Source organism: Electrona antarctica (genome assembly GCF_951216825.1).
Source record: "Electrona antarctica genome assembly, chromosome: 11".
Taxonomy (NCBI): domain Eukaryota; kingdom Metazoa; phylum Chordata; class Actinopteri; order Myctophiformes; family Myctophidae; genus Electrona; species Electrona antarctica.
Genome location: NC_136792.1, coordinates 20,791,084 through 20,812,362, shown reverse-complemented (window position 1 = coordinate 20,812,362; position 21,279 = coordinate 20,791,084). Strand labels below are relative to the sequence as shown.

Sequence of the window (21,279 nt, the reverse complement as noted above, 5' to 3'; positions counted from 1 at the left end):
AGCCAATCATAGCCAATGAGGGTGGATTATGAGAAATCAAACAAACCCGTCTTGATCACATGACTATGGAGAGCATGTGTACCGATTTGCGTGATATTTGGATAAATATTAGAATATTAGAAAATGTGTTTTACATATGTCGGCCTCCTGGTGGCGCTATAAAGAGCAGATGTGAAAAATTCCAGGCAAAGGTTTTTCCTTGGCCTCTAGGGAGTAGGCATACAAAGTTATCCACAGATCTGCAGTTAGAGGTAAAAACACTTTTCGGCCAGTTATAGCGCCACCATGAGGCTGAGTTGAAAATGTTCATGTGGCATTTCTTCCTCTGCCTAGTGGGAATGTGCGTGCACAATTTCACGGAAATCACACGATGTGTTCATGATTTGCAGCATTTTGTTTGAAACTGAGCACTCCTGCGAACTTTGGAAGCCAATCTTAGCCAATCAGGATGGCGTCTGAGAAATCTGAAAGACCCGTTTCGTTGAATGGCTCTAGAGAGACTGTGTACCAATTTGCGTGATGTTTGGACAAGATCTGTAGGTGTACTGTCCAAAAACTTGTTTTGCACAAAGCGGCCTCCTGGTGGCGCTATAACAGGCCGTTCTGGAAATTTTGGGGCAGAGGTTCATCGTTGGCATCCAGGGAGTGTGTGTGCAAAATTTGGCATCGACCGGGTTAACGGTGCCAGAGATTAGCTGTTCACAGAAAGAAGGACACACACACGGACACACACACGGACACACGGACACACGGACGGACGGAAAAACATACTCTCTCCCCATGCCTTCGGCCTGGTGGAGACAATTAGCCACATCAGTACCTAAGTGAAAGGTTTGTCCCTGAGTCAGAGATACACAAGACTAATCCCTTTGATTAGGTGCTTAATGTTTACTAGCCTGATACCAGGCTAACCCATCAGCCACTGTAAGGCTATGGCACTTGGGTGTCAGGTCAGGACTCCGTAGAATCATCTCTGTGGTCTCTCCTCTGGTCTTGAAACTCCAAGATCCTAGACAGATAACACATTTCAATTTAGGCATTTAGCAGACGCTCTTATTCAGAGTGACTGCATGAACCCTAGTTAACAAACAACAGGGTAAGCAGAAAGTAAAATGGTAAATACAGTTCTTAAAGATATTTAGCCATTTATTGTACTCAACTACTTTTGGAAATTCAAGAATAACAGTAGTCTACTAGTGTAGCTCTTATGGCACAATCAGGATGATATTCTGTTTAAGTTTGCTTTGAACATATTTCCACTTCATATTGAAATTTTCGAGACAGCATTCGTATAAAGAAAAGGGAGCAGATCATTACTGCATTGGAGCGGGACTGAGATATTTAGTCAGGATGCCACATTAGCCCTCAAAGCTGGCCATACTAAATAGTAAATAGTCTTCAAAATAACAACTTTTGTTCTTCCATAACCATACTTCTACTTGAATAATGGGAAAACTTACCCAATGACTCCAGCAGGGATAAAAAGGAGGATGGCAGCAAAAAGGAATGTGAATCCCTTCATGAAGTGCAGTGTGGCTGGGTAGAGAGAGTTGAAGAGGCCACTGGCTACCAGAGCACACAGGCCCTCCACACAGGCTACTGAGGCAAACAGGGCACCTGGAACACACATCAACATACAATTCTATAACTGTATATCAATGTTGCATTTTACTTTCTCTATCACCTAGACCTAGTGCGAGAATGCAACCGTATAAGTTGGTGGAAAAGTTTGAAAAACAATTGTAATTCAAAATCATTTTGAAATGATTTTACTTCCATAAAAAGGCATGTACAAATTATTTAAACAATAAATACTGACCATAAAAAGTTATTTTGACAACAAAATGAAAATATTAAATGCTACTATGCTACAGCAGGCCAACTAATGTACAGTATGTAACCGTGTGTGATGTATAGATGAAGTACAGTAGGTGAGCTCCTTTTGACCAGTGACTGACCTTGTTCTGATGGGCCCACCAGCTTAGATAACTTGGACCTGATGACAGGAGTGGAGGCCATGGAGAGAAAATACAGCCCATAGCCTGGGGAGAGCCAAATCAGTTTCTTATTTTCATGAGGACATAATTATGGTATTGCTTCAACCTGAGGTTAACGCCACTTCTCTCAATGCTCAGTGTCTGGCATAATTAATATTAGTCACAAGATGTATTGCAACCATTGGTTCCTCAAAATCACAAAAGTAATGTAGCATATTAGTACCCTTTGATTATAGTTTCAGCCTCTGTGTTTTGATTTGATCATATTAAGTTTAACTTGTGCAATTATGTTTGATCATGGATAATGTTGCAAAGTAAAATTCTTGTGACTAATGTCAGTTAAAGGAGTTAAAGGAATTAAAGGAGAAATCCACACCAAAACACGTTTACCCTGAATACCAGCCTAAAATCCTGTCCCAACATACAGTACATGTTGGTCTTGAATTGTTTCATAGATGCCCCCTGTTCTCCATTTTCACCACCCCTCCCACAGTAAAATGCAGCTAGAATGGTAGAAAGCTAGTTGTCTTCATTCTAATGCGGATATTTTAGTATCTCTAAACTTTTTTTTTCATGAATCGTCTATTAATAGTGTCCTGGTGCACATGCACCGTTTGTCACCCTCAGGCTGCCGTTCATACAGAACCCAGAGCCAGGCCTTCATTTTCAGGCCTGTTGAGAACTCTATCGCTGGGTACTGTATGAACAGCAGCTCGAGTGTGACAAACGGTCTGAGGGTGAGGTCGCATGCACGCATCCGCCTGGGTGGCGGCAAACGGTAGATTGTTGGGCGAGCACTGGCGCTTTGGCATGGGGGGTCAGATACAGAACATATGGAATAAATTCTGTACTGGCCATATATGGAGCGTGTCTTGAGTGTACAGGATTTGATGAGGTCAGATCAACACATGGAATGTCAGAACAGGAAGGACGGGTGGAAAGGATCAACATTATGGAATGTCAGAACAGGTCAGCTCCATATATGGAGATATAAGGGTTTGAGGTTTGAGGTCAGATGTAGAGTTGCTGGCCGGCTCCATATATATATGCAGATGTGGCACCCACAACAAGTTATTGTTTATATGTGTAATTCGTTTTATTTTATATATACACCTGTATTCATGATTGATGATTCATGTGAACAAGATACTGTGACATACATGATTTGAATAACAGCCACTATGGACAGTAGGGGGGAGTGTCCGTCTGGTACATGCTGGGGGAACCACAGTGTACTGACGTGATTTCCTGCAAGACGCCATTATCTGATGGATCTTGCCAAGAGACGACACGTTTCTGTTGTTCATTCTTGTGTCCTGTATTCCAGGGTAATCATATAAACTGCACCTCGGGTACCCAAACCTGGGACCTGTAACAGTTTCTGTAACACAGATCTAGGTGATGATCCAGGGTTAGATGTGTATGCATATACAGTATATGGTTAATGCTATGGTTAATGTGTCTGTGGGATCCCTCACTCCTATTTGTGAAGGTGGCGTAGTCATTTCATAATCTACAAAAATAACAATTATTCTACATTCTCTAATTGTGTAGACTTCTTGTAAATTATTAAGTAATGCAGATGTTTAACTCTTGAGAGTGTATTAATGAAACCAAATGGATCCATGTCCTTTAGCCTTCCTGTGTCCAAATCTGAAAATGCTCAAACTTGTGCACAACCGTGAAACAAAACCAGATGGTGAGGGGATAGAGGCACAGATTAAAGAGGCCAGAGAGGATCATTATTGTCCAGCCAATGCATCCCCAGTCTGTCTGCTCAAATATGAATTAATTTAATACAGAATCCTCTTCTCTTTTCCATTTCCATTTAGTCTGCCATCTCCATGTGCTATAACGGCTTCTTCTCATGGCAATCAGGTCAGACGTAGCAATACGTACTAGCAACGTTGATTTCTGTAGCTGTGTGTCTGAGTCCCTCTTATGCCATTCATGAAGATCCCTGAAGTCAACATACTGTATGTCATAGACAGGCCTACAAGATGATAATGGGTACTGCACACCGGCATCGTACTGAATGGGCATCTGCCTTTCTTTTCTCTCAAAGACAATATTTGCAGGCTCACAGCACATTGCATCACGGTGTTTAAACCGCATGAGCTGTATTAATCACACAAAGAATACCCTCTCAAACCTGTAGCATTTAGTTTAAATGACTCTGTATTAGTGTTGTTGGAAAACTGGTGAACCTTTGTTTAACCAGGCCAATCAACTAACAACAAAATGGTACACTGCAAACTGTGTGAACACAGTTTTTGAGTAATCTACAAGCTCACAACACAACGGTTGAAGTGGTTAACTGAACTCCCATAAGTTTCTCTCACCTGTGAACATGAGCTGGGTGGTGTCAGCCGCAGAGATGACCAGCAGCCCGGCCACGTTGGAGACCAGACCCGCTAGGGCCACCCAGGCGTCCTTCAAGCAGCGCTGCATGATCTTCAGTCCCAACAGACTACTCACGTAGGCCAGGTGCTGAGCCGCTGAGCCGTAGCCTATGAGCCCTGGACCCCAGCACAGTGGTGCGCTCAGTTCATACAACACGTACAGCTCCCGGCTGCCAAAGTGAACCGTCACCACCACAAAGAAGCACAGTGTGTAAAGCCATAGCTTTCTCCTCCGAAATGTTCCATCGCCCTCACTGGTGGCACCCGCTGTGGAGTAGAGGCTGTAGATGGCACGGTGGTGGCGAGTGGTAAGGAGCCGGGCACTGGGGTCTCTGACGACGGTCTCGGGCACAAACAGATACGCATAAAGAGCTGCAGCCAGGTACGTGGCCAGCGACAGCCAGAATGGATTGATGTATCTAAATCAAGACATACAAATATAGAATAAACATAAATAATGGAAACAACAAATGTTACATTGTTGTCTGTTTATGTTTCGGGTGAAGTGAGCATTATGTGACTGGAAATTCCAGAGATAGGCTATCATGTTACAGCAAACGTGAGCATTATGTGACTGGAAATTCCAGAGATAGGCTATCATGTTACAGCAAACGTAATCATTAATGACCATTTAATACCCCTGTGCACGGCGCCACTGCCCTCCAATGATGCTAGCCAGCATGCCTGCGATGCCCAGGCAAGCCTCCAGCACTGCCACCCTGAAGGTGCGGGACGCTCTGTCACTGGTACCAGCCACATATGCAAAGCAGCCAGCCAGGATGCTGTTGAAGTCTCCTAAAAGGCTGCTGAGCAGTCTGCCCAAGAGGAAGTAGGCCACCGGCAGCTTCAGGTACATTACCACGAGGTAGACCCCTGTTTGAAGGGCGAGGCCCAGGTTGGGGATGATGAGTATGGGCCGGCGACCTGCCTGGTCACTCCAGGAACCCAGCAGAGTCACCACCATCAACCCCACAGCAAAGCCCCCCAGGTTGATGTACAGGTTCCAGTGTGCTGTGCAGGTTTCCACCTCCTGAGGATACATTGACATTCCTTTCTTCATTTAACTCTGTTTAACCTTGATTACAGTACTAAGAATAACTGTCATCTGTAAATAAAAATAGGTGATTTTGCCAATAAAATTGTTCGTGGCCGTGTGGCTGGAATCCCTGTTTCTATTCCTGCACGGCTGCACCACTGATGGTGAGCTCCGCCACACCAGCCTAATCTAAGCAATCCTAAAGCGTTTGACTTGCGGTCTGAACATTTTAAGATAAAGACAGGTGACAAATAATACTGTATGTTGCAAGTTTTATGATTATTTTAGTGTTGTTGCATGAAAGGCATGCTACTCCTCACAGTTTTCCCTGCACATACAGTACACATTAGGCCAAATCGACCAATTTCATCAAATGTGTGTATGGCAAAATGTGTCGGTTTCTATACAATAGCTCTAAATCCGTAACGGAAAGAGTTAATACAACACAAGGGTCAACCGAGTCAAGACAGTCAACCCCTACTGTCCAAAAGAAAATTACACTGATCGACCTCATGGTGGTGCTGTAACTCTCCACTTTTTGGTAAATGTGGTTATTTCAGATTGAGCAACATAAGACCCACATCTTTTTTCTTTCCCTCATTAAAAAAACAAAAAAAAACAGGCTTTATGTTTGGAGCAACATGGCCCCATTAATAATGAACTATTAGGGTACAAAAAAATATTATATTTGTGTTCCGGATATAATCCTTGCAGGATCACCACTGGTTTTGTATTCATAACATTTTTTATGTATTTAATCAAAAAAATAAATACAATAAAATAAAACGTGTGAGTTGTGACAATATATAATTATCTAACTTGTGAGTGTCAACATTACTTTTATTTTGAAAAAAACAGTCGGAAGTCAAATGAAGGTTCCGGTCAATGGTTTCGATCCACGCTCACTATATCATGATCAGATGATCTGGCCTAGTAAATAGCCCAAGACTAGACTCTCGTAGACGTATTTATCGATTCTGACGTCATACGTCAGAAGACGAAATACGTCTACGAGAGTCTATAGATCTGGCCTGGCTTGACGGACTAGTGCATATCTTTGTCCAAACTATTATGCCCAGAAATTGTTACATTTAATTTTAAGTAGCCTGCCTAGAACTACAGTAAAAGTACAGTAGCCCAGGCATGGCGCAATCTGATTCCTAACTTTAAATCGTCAAACGGCGTACCTTTTGCAATGGGTCGGGGTCTGCTGAGGAATTAGCGCAGCCTCCACTCTTGGTTCCATTGTAACCCAGGTCTTCACTGATGCGCTCCCACAGATACTGTGTGAACAGGGGACCCTGCAGAGCCAGAGAGAACATGGACAGAAACAATACTGGCTCTACTGAAACCGAAAGAGGACACGAGAACGGTGGTCGCCTGAAGCGACTGCTCGTCGTGTCAGCCTCTTCTCTATGGCCAAACGTATTGTTTGTTATATTTGACGGTATTTCTTCGTCTGTCACTGTAGTAGAGGAAAGTGAATCCTCGGGAAGGATTGCCGTGGTGTCCAGGTATTCCATTGTCTTCTTTGTCAAACTCAAATATTAACTGTACCGTTATACAGTGCAACTGCATTGAGTGCAACATACACACACTAACAGTAACAGACACTAACTCTTACGACTACTTGCTTCTTTACTATACTGTTGTTATGTCTATTATCTATATGTAAACCATTTTCTAGCAGACGGTGCAGACCGGACTATTTCTGTTGACACTTTTGCATAGCTGCCTGCGTGCTTGCGCAATAGTGTCCCCCATCTGGACAAAGGTATGGACTGCATATTAATAAAAACATTTATGACAAATCTTTGTATAATTAAAAATGTTAACTTTTTAGGAGTACAGAGATGGAGATTTGTCTTCTGGTCTACCGTCTGGCTGAATATTTGTTCATATGATATAGCCTACAGGATGAATGAACATTGCATATTTGGGTATTGTGGTAACGTAACCCCAATTTAAATTCAGTCAATTGATGCTTCCCCCCCCCCCTTTTTTTACAATCAATTAAAACAATAAAGCTGTCATTGCTATATGTAGGGCCCAGTAATCCCCCTGTAATTGCTGTACAATGACACTGAAACAAGCAGCTACTTCATAACTTACAGACATCTTAGCAGTACAACACTATTGACAGCCCATACATCCAAACAGAAAAGTCCTATCTGACCACTCTAATTAGAGCTTACTGTTAGTGTACACCACTCTACACTACACTTGTAGCATATAAATCACGCTTACTCAGAATGTCTAGAGAAGATGGTGCAGTGCGAGTGAAATGATTTGTGGCTACAAGAGTCAATACTTCATGCTTTTCTTCGGAACTTAATGCATAGATTCATGTGTTGCTTGGATGCATCATTGTATAACCAAGTAACCATGTGAAGAGCTGCACTACATACTCCGACCTAGCCTTAGGGCTTAAAAGCCCGTATTTAACTCACAAATGCCTGTCTAACATGTTCATGTTCAACTATTTACTTGAGGACAATTGCAAGGCTATTCAAGGTTGCATAATTATTAATATTATTTGAAACATTTCCAGATTGGTCGTGCAAGTTGTATTTTTCAACGCACGCACACACTCACTCACTCACTCACTCACTCACTCACTCACTCACATAAAGATGTAGGCTATAGGCCTAACTAAGATATGTTCAACTTTAACATGTAGGCAATTGCAATATCAAGATATGTTTATAATCAATCAATAATTAACTAACTTAATAATTTATCTGAAGAGACTGAATTATAGATACTATAGAATGTATATGCAAAACATTTTCAGACATCATCATCACCTTGTGTTTTGGACAGGAGTGTGTGCACTTTGGACTGAGATAAAAACAGTAGTTCAGAAAGCACTAAAACAATTTCTTCAACATACTTCATTTTCTATGCAAAACTCACTGATGTAAAGTAAACAATGGGGAATACAAGATCTGTAAAAAGTTATATTTCCCTGATTCGTATTATTTGTGTTATGATACATATAACATTATCTACTTTGTTAATAGATGACAAGTTGAAAATCACTGTAGGCCGATTTCATAAAATGTCACCCACTGAAAGAATCTGTAAGTAATATCATTTTAATTAATCAGGTGTTTAATCTTATCTCATGGAACTTCAAATTGACTGCTGCCCAGCTAGTAAACCTCATATCCACACCTTGTCAGGAAGACATAGACAATAAACAGTTGATAGTTCAGTAATGCGTGAATGAACAGAACATGTTCATTAATTAATTTGTTTATTTTTCCCCCCAGGATCAATCATATTATAATATATATGTTTTTAGTGGTTTAATAGACGTCATGACAAATGTGATGAGCTCAGCACATTTTGGGCACATTTGGGCAAGTGGCTATTTTGTGCAAAACTGCACTGGAAAGTTTGACATTTTTGCCTGCCATAGGATGTTAATGGTAGGGTCACAAGAAACCCCTATAAAAAGATTTGCCCACTACTGACAGCCGGTCAGCAAGTGGATTCATGAATGTATGTATATAGACGGTATGCACATGCATAAAGTGAATGGGAAATTGAGTGGCAAAGTGACTTGGCAAAGTGCATTAAACTACTTTTCTGTTAGGATGTATGGGCTGTCAAGGCCAGAAAAGTAGTTTATTGCCACTCAGTAGGCGTTCCTGCATAACTTCCGGGTATGATGATGATGTCACGCGCATACCCTCTATAGACAATATGCCAATAAAAAAGACTATATACCAAAATTCCCACTTTAAACAAAAGAAGCCTGTCGGCTGCCGGACTATCTCCTTTAATTTAATCTTCTCCAAATCATTCAAACAAACAAACAAATGTTTTACTCATTTGAAAGCCGAATCCTGCTGATAAACTTTGACATTTTCTATATAATGATTGTTATTCAATTCTACAGACACGTGGAGCTGATCAAGATAAGGCTGGGAAACCTCATGTATCCTCAGGTGAATATGACTGGGACTTGAGGTTCAGCAGGACCGTGTGTGTGTGTGTGTGTGTGTGTGTGTGTGTGTGTGTGTGTGTGTGTGTGTGTGTGTGTGTGTGTGTGTGTGTGTGTGTGTGTGTGTGTGTGTGTGTGTGTGTGTGTGTGTGTGTGTGTGTGTGTGTGTGTGTGTGTGTGTGTGTGTGTGTGTGTGTGTGTGTGTGTGTGTGTGTGTGCGCGCGTGCGTGCGTGCGTGTATATACAATATACAGTATATATAGTGTAAGTATACAGTAACTCTACATATATAGGACTAATTTACATATTGACATTGCTACTGTATACAGTAAATTACAAACCTATTGTGAGATAGATATATAGATTAGAATATATTAGAATATTTATGAAACACTAAAGATTGTCTAGAAGCTTTTTTAAACAACATAATACTTAATGATTTAAAGCGTGACTACTATGTACGATTTTATAAACTAATTGAAATACATAATTATTTTTTTCCATCCGGAGATGATAATTATATCCTTGTTGCTGCCCCTATCTTCTGACTGACTGCATAACACACATGCATGCAGACCTCTCACTCTAAAGTTAATGTTTAAGTGTGTCTCTGGCTGATACTCTGGGTATATATACTGGGACTTTATCAACGGCTCACACTTTCAAATGGTGCAGTGGTGACACCAATTATCTCGTAAAAGGAATCCCCGTTTTTTCAGTGTAATCTCTCTGTCTCTCTTTTCCCTTCTATATCTCTGTCTGTCTCTCTTTCTCTCTCTCCTGCTCACTTTCCACGTTTCAATCATGGCTAATTGCCTTAAATGGCTATGGAGCTACAGGAATTACTTGATGGTTATACTGACACCACTAGCTGTTCTGCCTCTGCCACTGCTGATTCCTGGAACGGTAAGTGTGTATATGTGTGTGTGGGGGTCTGTGCTGTGCACACGCGCACACACACACACACACACACACACACACGCACGCACGCACACACACACGTACACTACACACACACACACACACACACACACACACACACACACACACACACACACACACACACACACACACACACACACACACACACACACACACACACACACAGGGTATAGGCTGCATTATGTTGTGTGTCCTGTGTACTTGTTTTAATTTAGTAACTGTGTCCCACTGGTCCTTCGTCTGGTCCTTATGTCTGCTCAGCATGTTTCCATCTTTGAGATGTTGTTTCCTGTCTTTAGACAGCAGTCTAAAAGCATCCACAGAGCATTCTTCTTTTAATTTATGGAACCAAAAGTACATTTGGGTACATTTTACACTAACTAATTTGACATTAAAAGAACACTGATCATTTTTTCAGCATAATCAAGAAAAGGTTTTATCAAAATTAAAATGTAGCATAACACTACTATTTGTGTATTTGTGTATCCCAATGGTCAAATTAGCCTTTGTGATTTTGGGGTATAAACCTCAAGATAATATTTACAATTAGTGTAATTAATTCACTAATGCCAATATATAATTCGGCTAACCAGTTGAAACACTTTTAAACCCAATTTTTGCACTGCACTTTGACTTTGTAGGGCAGCGTAGTGGAGTTTGTCCAAAACCGGGAGGCATAATCTTCCGTTCTTACCTCACGCTACCTCGTCTTATGTCTCTCTAGAAGTAAGCTTTAATATTCCAAACGAGATTCATGCTGAAGTCAGAAATGAAGCCCTTTTGGTCAAAATCATGGAGAGCGCCGTAGATTTAGAGTTATGATCCACTTTTGTCGGCGAGTAAATAAGTGAACGGCAGTGCGCATGCACGAAACACAAGGAGATCTCTGAAGAAGGAAAGGCCAACATTTTTATAAAATGGTTTGATATCAATAAAAACGTCCAAGGCACCCTGTGGTTTTGATTCTAAAGACGTGTATACACGTCATTAGCATACTTTGTGTTAATACGATATGATTACACTGCGGTTGTTGAAGGTAGTCTCCCTTTTTCAAAAAATAAAAATAAAATGTCAATGACAGTCATGTCAAGGACCTCCAAAATGATATGTATTTGACCACGGACCCCCATCTCAAAATATTTTGTTCCATGGAGCCCCAGAAGATTTGAAAAAACGGTCTCTTTATTAAAGCTCATAGCAAAATCAATAGTGTTATGCTTTATAACTGTGTGTGATCCTATGTATACAAAGAACTGGCAAGAGAGAGACAGAGGGGGTGGGCTGGGGTTTATGCTTGCACTGGAAACAAATTATATCAAACCAGTAACCTAGTTACATGAGACCACAACAAAATGAAAGGGATCACCTTAAACATAGCAATGGGCTCAAAGAAAACTTTTCCACAAGTCAAAGAACATCAGTCTAGTATTACTGTAGCTATTCTTCTTGGCCACTACTACAGTGTTATGCAACCCTTTGTTGCATAACACCCAATTACTATAAACTATATTATCAGTCTTTTGTTCCATGTAACCTTTGATCATGCTAAATTAAAAAAGTAGGACAGCTTCAGGGTTCACTCAATCCCAGAAATTAAATAAATAAATAAATCATCTATCTTTATTCAACCAGTGTTCAATGATGACTTCACCCATTTTCAATCTGTCTACATATAATTGGTCCTCAATAATGCTAATTATTATGGTACCATTTTTGTCTAACCGTTAATGTCTCATAGGAAGGCTGTGGACATAATCGATGGGGAATCCAAATAGAAATCGCAGGCTTTCTATATAATACCTAGAAAGTTAGCATGCTATAGCCATATTCACACAGTGGCAATGTTGGCATTTTGCATTGAAAATGGTATTATTATAAATAATGTATTATTATTAATAAATATCTAAATAAAGAATGTTAAATCTCATTTGAAGAAAAATAACTGCCCAATGATGATTTCACTGGTAGGCAGGTTTCTGAACTGTCCTCGAGACACAGACTAAGTAGAAAAAAATGGTACAATTTTATGAAGATAATGTTGAAAATGGTCATCCTTTAATATCATGATTCATATTCATGTATATAGAACTGAGCACTGTATCATTTTTGAATACTTTGCTCTTGTCCAGATAATAATAGCCTGTCCCTTTCATTATATAAGGTACACATACAGTGTATAAATATGCTAAACAAACATAGTTACATATAGGCTTTATTTGATTTCCACACAGCAATGGAACAAAATGGCAGAGAGGCAGCCTCTAACATAGCACCTACTCAAGTGTTCTCTGAATATTCATATGCAATAATAGCAACACACTTTGGTTCCATTTGTGTTAACTTCAGTTCAATTAACATTGAGGATTTGTTCTTTATTTGTGCATGACAGGAAGCCAGGTGTGGCTTTGTGATCATTGTGATGGCACTGTACTGGTGTACAGAGTGTATCCCCCTGGCTGTGACGGCCCTGCTGCCTGTCATCTTCTTCCCCATGATGGGAATCATGGAGTCAAGCGTGGTACAATATTTACACCATCATCATCATCAACTCATTCCTTCAGTCCATTTTAAACAAAACCATCACCAAACCGTTGTTTAGTAATTTATTGGAATCAGATTGTTTAGGGACAAGACGAAATTTAAATAGGGGTACCCCTGGAGGAAATGTATGTGTCCTGATATAAAATACCATCACCCATTGTAAATACTTTAGTTTCTTGGTTGTTGTTGTTTTTTCGTCTTTGTCTTTTTCTCTTGTCTGCCCACTCTTTCTTCTTTTTCTCCTTCTGAAATGTACACTCTGAAGCGATATTGCCCTTTGCCCCTGTTAAGTGTTGACTAGATGCCATATGTAGTCCTGAAGAAAGCAAGGATGTTACAGAGACACTGGAGATGGAGTCACTTGGAGGGGGGAGGGAGGGAAGAGGGGTGGGAAAAAAAATCCTGGGAACTGCACTTGTGTCCTATGTATGCATAGAAATGCTGTTATTGTACTGCTTTTTCCAAATAAAATAAATATTATTAAAAAAAAAAAAATACCATCACCCTCCCTGACTGTGAATGAAAATAAAAATCCAGTCCCCTCCCCAGGTGATTAAACAAAAAGGAATCACCCTCCCCTATTAATTAATATCACATTTGCCTGAGTATTATTTATTCCTAACTTTAATCTGCTATCGTTTTTAATATGTGAGAAAATAAAGTGACCGCAAAAATTGCAAAAAATCACTGTCCGCTGTGAGGTTTGAAGTTACAGCCAACGCGGACAATGGTCTCGTAGTCTAACGCCTAACACAGCAAGCTATGGAAGCTATTGAAAAGTGGGGGTTGTAGTGTGTACTTACACACTTGGATAGGCCAAGCACAATGATTGACACGGGGAACAATGAAAAGTGAAAGCAACACTTGGTATCGTTGACCAAAGTTGTACTTTAATTCAGAAAAGTATATAAAACCTGGACTGTTTTATTATCAAAATTGGATCACCCTCCCTTGGACTCGAAATAAAATTAGCTCACCCTCCCTCTGACTAAAATTAAAAAGACATGGCCCTCCCCTATTTTCCTCCAGGGCCCCCTTTTCTAAATTTCGACTGGTCCCTTAGAGAGGGGGTTATCAATAACATGCATATTATATTGAACAGACTGTTACTGTAGACTCAATTCACTACCTTAATTTAAAGTGGCTAAATCATTGTAGGGGAAGTTAACCCACATATAACTTAGACAGTGTCCCTATTCTAGCTTTTTCTAGTTTTATAGGCAAACATTGACAACCAATCAGTAGAAATAGAACAACATTTAGTGAAAATTGGCAAACATTCTGCAAAGATAGATGGTCTACTTAGCTCATCATGTCACAAACACGATCCTTTATTTTCACTAATTGAAGTACATTCCAACTAATTATTTATTATTATTATTATTATTTTTAATACATTTTTATTTCATTTTTAGAGAGGAAAAAGGACAGGTATACAGGCATACAGAAAATGCAAGTAAAACTTAATTCAAATTCTTTGCCAACTAGGTGGCTTGCATCCTTGCCTCGTTTTTTAAAATCCTATCCCCGCACCCCTGCACCAACCACCAATGACAAAGAAAAAAAGAAGATAATAATAATAATACTAATATTATAACGATAACAGCAATAATTAAATACAACATACAACTAGATTTTTTTAAATTATCAACAAATTATAAATACAAAATATTTTTTATTTTATTTTTTATTTGTTATGGGTTCCTTTATCACAACAGGGTCAAATACTGTGTGTGTTCCACTGTCCAGGTGTGCGTCCAGTATCTGAAAGACTCCAACATGCTGTTCATTGGTGGGTTACTGGTGGCTATTGCTGTGGAGCAGTGGAACTTACACAAGAGGATTGCGCTGCGAGTTCTGCTGTTTGTAGGAGTGAAGCCAGCCCGGTAGGACGCCTGCTTTTTGGACATAACTTTCTCACAAGAAGCAATGGGCAGTTGGGCACATTTACATTGAACATGACATCCCTCTGTCCTTTTCCCATATTCCCCATCCATTCCTCTTCTTCCTCTCCAGCCTGATGATAGGTTTCATGGGCACCACAGCCTTCCTGTCCATGTGGATCAGTAACACGGCCTCCACGGCCATGATGCTGCCCATCGCCCAAGCTGTGCTCCAGCAGCTCTCTGACACAGAAGCCAAGGCTGACAGGAGGGAGAGGACGGCCGCTAAGGAAGGTCAGGACAACCAGGCCTTCGAGATGGCTGATACCAAGGAGCCCAAGGGGAACACTATCCAAATTGGTGTGTGTGCACTTGTGTCCTTATTCTCTTTGATTAGATGAAGACAAACAAGTCTTAAAGCCTAGAAGTACGGCTAATGATCCCTAGAACCACACCACGTAACTTAAGTTGTTTGAACCGATTGCAGGGCTGGCCAGAGGGGCACTTACCCGCCTAGGGTCCCAGGTCGGCTATAGGGGCGCTGTGTAGCCAAAAAACGCTAAAAATGTTTCGCGTGCGCTCTTTGATAATAAGACAAGATTTTATCATAGATTTAGAATACTAAGTTGTATATCAGAATAGTTTATTTGTTATAATATGTGTAGACGAGCATCAACATTAAATAGCCACAAGTTTATGTAACGCCCGGGATTCTAACTCGGGCCTCCTACATGAAAGTCCAACATCTTAACCACTAGAATAAAAGGATATCCCTCTGGACCATGGGAGATATTAGACTTTTGAGGCCATCAGGCAGAGGCTCTTTGGACGGCTCAAACAAAGTATATTTCCCCAGTGGACACCTGTCAATTGAACATTTATGGGGTTAAGTGGTTAGAAGTTTATATGACTAATCTTGGTTTGTGCTGCTTCCTTTTTCATTAAGTAATAATTTCTTTCATATGCAGAAAATGGGAACGTCATCAAAGACGCAAAGGATAGCGTGGAAATCACGACCAAGGAAAATGATGATACTGATGGTACGTTTAATCCTTGTTTGGAGTTACCACCACATGAGATTTGATATGACAATGACAGTCCAAATAAACTCTTTTACTGTATCACTTTCCATGTTGACATGGGTTATATCCCATTTAAAGATAGGATAGAGCCGTAGAGATGGAGATGGATACTCTGTCAATCATTCATCTTTCAGCGAATCAGTCAAATATTCATAGGGAGGAACTCAGATAAGTTGAAGAAGAACTATTAATGAGCGGCCTTGGTCATGTCCTTAACAGTATTAACAGGGAAACTGATATCGGCATTGTACACACAGTAAAACAAGGGAGGTTTGTAGACATGTTTTAGAATTTGCATTATGCAGATCTTTTGAACTCAACATACAGTATTTATAAGTGGGTCTCTCCAGAAGTGTTCATGTTAGATTATAGACCAGTAGATCCCAATCGGTGTGCCGATGTGCCACACATTATTCCAATAAATACAACTATATAAAAAGTTACAAATAATGTTTTAATTTACTAAATCGGTACTTTGTGCGCACTCATTTACCAATACAAATTATATACCCTAAAAAAGATTCCCCAGCCTGTAGGAATACATATCACCCTCCTCATCCGGCTTCCCTCCTCCAAACGTGGGCCAATTGTGTTCGTAAAACAAAAGTTTGTAAACCACTGAATTGACCATGGAAGTAAATAGATAGTTAGTAAGAACTTGTGTTTTCCTGACCGTTGGTTCTGTCCCTCCAGAGGTTGAGGAGAGCCCAGAGGAGGAGCAGAGGAGAATAAAGAGAGAGGAGAAGTATGTGAACCTGTCTAAAGGCATGAGCCTGTGTGTGTGTTACTCTGCTAGCATCGGAGGAACAGCCACCCTCACTGGAACCACGCCCAATGTCATCCTGAAGGGCCAGATTGATGAGTATGACATATGCATCCACACAATCACACAACACAATCATGCACACACACACACACACACACACACACACACACACACACACACACACACACACACACACACACACACACACACACACACACACACACACCAGCCTTGTCACCAGAGAAAGCACTGTCCCTTTAAAAAGGGGAGGTTTTCCAAGCCCAAAACGTCAATGTTTGTAGATTGTAGACTAATAATATTAGTCTACAATCTACAAACATTGACAACAGAGATGAGATCTTATTTACTCATAATTAATTATTCTTCAGGGTTACTATTCTGATGACGTCCCTGACATGAAACATTGAGATGCAACACATCAATGTTTGCAGAAACGTACAACGGTAACAATTCTTCTCTGGTGATTGGGTTGCTCCCGCACACACGGTCCTGAATTTTACTCTTGAGTATAAAAATGGATCTGGGAATATTTTTATCCACAGACTCAGAGTTAAACTAGCACTGATGTGTCTTATACTGTGTGATATTGTATTTTCTAGAAGAAAACTAACTAAAATCTACTTATTATGTGCCACAGTCTTACATGTTGTATGGCCGAAACAAGCACAGCACTCAATCACCTGAATCCCAGTTCAGTCAGATAACTCACGAATAGATTTAACCAATATTTATTATAGAATGAGAATACAAGTGTGCATATAATATTTTATCTTGGCGTTCGGCTCTCTTACATTTTTCCCCCTGCTCGGCAAAATTAAACACCGTCATTAAACATTAAGAGTGTTATTTACAGTGTTACAGTGTTTACTACTGTGCAACGAGTCAGCAAGATAGACAATCATGTTTTACTGCCATGATAATACAAGTACAAGAGAATGGCAACACGCGACAGTAACTTGTAACTTTAATTTTTGTAGAAGAGGCAAACCAATATTGTTTGTACCGTTTGCTTTGATTTAATAATTGATTGAACAACTATGATTTGATTTGGCTGTCTAATAGTACTAATACTAAAAAGATAAAGATCAAGGGAAAAGAGACCTTTTTACAGTACAATAATGTTTACACATGTATGCAAATAAACAGGCCAGCGGCATAAACAATATTAGTTTGCCTCTTCTACAAAAAATAAAAGTTACTGTCGCGCGTGCCAAGCTGTCATTCTCTTGTATTATATCGTACTTGTATTATTTATGTATTTCCCACGACGGAGTAACCTCGTAGCCTCGGTCCCATCCCATGCTTACTTATCTGCGAAAAGAAAACCTCGCGGCAGACTATCCAGCATGTAACCTCGCCTCACCCAGGCTTTCCACCACCTCAGAGGCAGGCGGGGCGTTACCATGTCTAATCATGGACGTAGAAAGAAATCACGCGGGTAACAACATGTGCACATGCACACGCTCTACAGTGGGCCAACAGCACGTGCACCAAGGCCCGCCTCTACTCGATCATGATTGGAGGAAGGCCCCTCTCATCCTGATTGGATGAAGGCTGGCTAACCCTAGCCAAAAACGAAACCTAAGGTCTTTTGACCCCAGGGGTTAACCGGGAACAGGGAGCAACTTATTATATGGTCAGCACAGTAGGGAGGATTATCCAAAAAGAAAAAAATAAGATATTTGAATTAAGTGAAATCACTGAATATACCTTTTAAATACCCCACCTAATTGGTCAGGTGACTATGTTGGACTTGCAAACACTGTATACACCTACAAGTAATGCAGCATATTAACCCCTCGAGTACATGTATGTGCCCTTGAGCATAGCATGAAGCCACTCGAGTATATCTGACTGAACTAACTCCACAAGCTACATTAAAACTGTTTATTTTTCTACAAATCATATCAAATGGGGATCTATAATGCAAATCTAACTTGGTGTCTTTGAACTTAAAACACTGCTTAGGTAGGTAAGACAAAATATTTATAGATAAATTAGCAGTGAAACATACTGAAATGTTTGAACTTCACTGCAATATTGTTTGCTCTTTCTCCTCAGACTCTTTCCGGATAATGGAGACATAATCAACTTTGCTAGTTGGTTTGGCTTTTCCTTCCCCAACATGGTCCTAATGCTGGTCCTTACGTGGTTGTGGCTGCAGTTCTTTTACTTGGGCTTCGAGTATGTGTCTTTGACTCAAGCCATTTTGTCGAATTGTACATTCATAACATCAACACTTGTTGAACATAATAGGCAAGAGGAATTGTGCATATTTGTGAGTGATGTGGCATGTTGAATTCCTATTTTCTCAGCTTGAAAAAGTCCTTTGGATGTGGTGACACCAAAGAGGGTGACAAAGAGGCCTACCAGGTAATGAAAAATGAGTACAAAAAACTGGGCAGCATAAGCTTCGCTGAGGGCTGTGTGCTGACCGTCTTCACCTTGCTGGTTCTTCTATGGTTTACCAGGGAGCCGGGCTTCATGCCTGGTTGGGCCACCGTACTTTTCAATCAAGAAAAACCGTGAGTATCATGAGTGAGTTAGTGAATTGAATACATAGCAGCTATTGTTTACCTTCTTCAATTTCTTCATTGACCCCCACCAGTTTTCAGTGTTTAATTGACCTGCACTTTAAACACAATTATTGTTTTATTGAGTTGTTTTCATTCCATATCAAAGGAACATAATACTGGACATGCTTTGTTGCCTGGAGGCCTACCAGCCATTGTATTTTGGACTTTTCATCCAATGTCCATATATTTATTTATTTTATTCCATCAAGACTGGACTCAATATTTTGAGATGATACCACCATGGTCCTGTGCTCCTGTTGGATAATCATACCCTCCTTTTTAATCTATTAATAGATTCGTCACTGATGGTACAGTGGCCATATTGATGTCAACACTGTTCTTCATCATCCCAGCCCACCTGCCTGGACGTGGTGGTTCATCTGAAGATGGTAGGACAGCAGAAAAGTATTTTCTGTTCAACCTACAGATTCCTATACAATATCATGTTTGTGGTTGTCTTGGGAGAATGTCGATTTTGTCATAAAAAGTACATTGGCATGTTGCAAGAGACCTTTGCTTTGGACTCTGCACATGACTGTGCAGCACAATACACATTCAGAAGCATATTCTTTTGTTAAATGTATTTTGGTAGCATAATTTGTGGTTATATAGTGTCTTGAATCTACTGTATAAACACAGGATCTAAGCAGTGTGAGCACAGGCTTTATTGTCTATAAAACAGATAGATTGTGCCACATGGCAGTAAAACATGATTGTCTATCTTGCTGACTCGTTGCACTGTAGTAAACACTGTAACAGCTCCTTCCAGAGCCTCATAATCTGAGGCACAGAAGAGGGAGTTGTAGCCTGATAGCCCCAAGGTCAAGTCTGTTCAGCAGTACTCGCTGTTCTGTCGCTTAGACAAATTATTTTAAAATCAATACTCTTTCCTTCTCTTGGTAACTCAAGTTGAGCATAGCCTTCTGGGGTGATGATAAGCAACGAGGTTAGAGCTATTCCTCAAAAAAGTGGCAAAGCAGGATGTTTTGTACACAGAAGGGTGCCACAATGATTAAAGACACTTAGGTTCAAAATGTATGAGGTAGACCTTAAGGTGCCATGGTATGCTGATGTTCATTTGTCTTCTTTGAACAGAGATGGAGCGTGTCTTGAGTTTATGAATAGATCTATTGCAAACACCACACACCAAGGAACATACAGTAGCTCTGCCTTCTGTAGCATGAAATGTCAGTCAACTAATAATATTTTTAATGATCCTATCTGAAGGACTAGCTTTAATCTTTCCTTTCATCTTTATTGTCTCAGTGTCCTATCTACAGTTAATAAAAGCTGGAGTTCTCTGTGATCATCTTAATCAATAGATTTATATGTACTGGAAGCTGTAACAAGTTATTTTGCGCAACTTTGTTTCCTTATTCCAACAGGAAAGCCCCCCCCAGCCCTGCTGAACTGGGATATAGTCCATGAGAAGATGCCCTGGAACATCATTCTGCTTTTGGGAGGGGGCTTTGCTTTGGCCAAAGGAAGTGAGGTAAAAAATTACACCCGTGTGAACTGAGTGGTGCAAGTTCTTATATAGCCTGATCAGCTGTGGTCTGACGTAATTTCAGTGACCATAGTAACCATGCTCATTCTTTTGGGCCCCACATACAGGTACACACAAACACGGATACAAACAAAGCTGGTTGTTGGAGTGGTTTGCACCACTAAAAAAAAAAAAAAAGTTTAGAACTTTAGAAAAGAGAGAGGCAGGTTTATTTCTTAATTTTGAGGGGTGCTAGCCCCTCCTATATTCAGCTATAGTGTAGTCATATTATGTAGCCAACACAAATATTAAATGCCATTGACAATGAATGGAGACTTTACGTCATATGTAGACAAGCAAATCAGTATTTTGTTAAATTCCCATTGACAATGAATGGAGGATTTACGTCATATGTGTCTGAGCAAATCGACATGTTAGGTCATGATTAGCCCTGGTCCAGGGCGTCATGTTAGGTCATGATTAGCCCTGGTCCAGGGCGTCAGCGAGGTCATGATTAGCCCTGGTCCAGGGCGTCAGCGAGGTCATGATTAGCCCTGGTCCAGGGCGTCAGCGAGGTCATGATTAGCCCTGGTCC

At 40.4% G+C, this 21,279-nt stretch overlaps 3 protein-coding genes across 3 annotated transcripts in view; 1 reads left to right on the top strand and 2 right to left on the bottom strand.

Annotated features, from left to right (window-relative positions):
• The window catches only part of abhd15a (abhydrolase domain containing 15a), a 374,815-nt gene that overhangs the window by 65,753 nt on the left and 287,783 nt on the right, over positions 1-21,279 (bottom strand). The window lies entirely within an intron of this gene.
• Positions 831-7,033, bottom strand: slc46a1 (solute carrier family 46 member 1). Its single transcript, XM_079514039.1, has 6 exons — positions 6,623-7,033; positions 5,038-5,429; positions 4,340-4,818; positions 1,959-2,042; positions 1,461-1,617; positions 831-1,009 (listed from the first exon to the last, which is right to left on the bottom strand). The coding sequence occupies exons 1-6, from the start codon at positions 6,956-6,958 to the stop codon at positions 952-954; spliced, it is 1,506 nt and encodes a 501-aa protein (XP_079370165.1). The 5' UTR covers positions 6,959-7,033; the 3' UTR covers positions 831-951.
• The window catches only part of LOC306931881 (solute carrier family 13 member 2-like), a 15,457-nt gene continuing 4,024 nt past the window's right edge, over positions 9,847-21,279 (top strand). The window contains exons 1-10 of the mRNA XM_079513542.1: positions 9,847-10,293; positions 12,719-12,847; positions 14,620-14,756; positions 14,887-15,113; positions 15,722-15,793; positions 16,529-16,697; positions 18,684-18,806; positions 18,938-19,147; positions 19,493-19,587; positions 20,584-20,690. Of these exons, the coding sequence (XP_079369668.1) occupies positions 10,192-10,293; positions 12,719-12,847; positions 14,620-14,756; positions 14,887-15,113; positions 15,722-15,793; positions 16,529-16,697; positions 18,684-18,806; positions 18,938-19,147; positions 19,493-19,587; positions 20,584-20,690 (1,371 nt within the window). The 5' untranslated portion in view covers positions 9,847-10,191. The remainder of the gene's footprint in view (positions 10,294-12,718; positions 12,848-14,619; positions 14,757-14,886; positions 15,114-15,721; positions 15,794-16,528; positions 16,698-18,683; positions 18,807-18,937; positions 19,148-19,492; positions 19,588-20,583; positions 20,691-21,279) is intronic.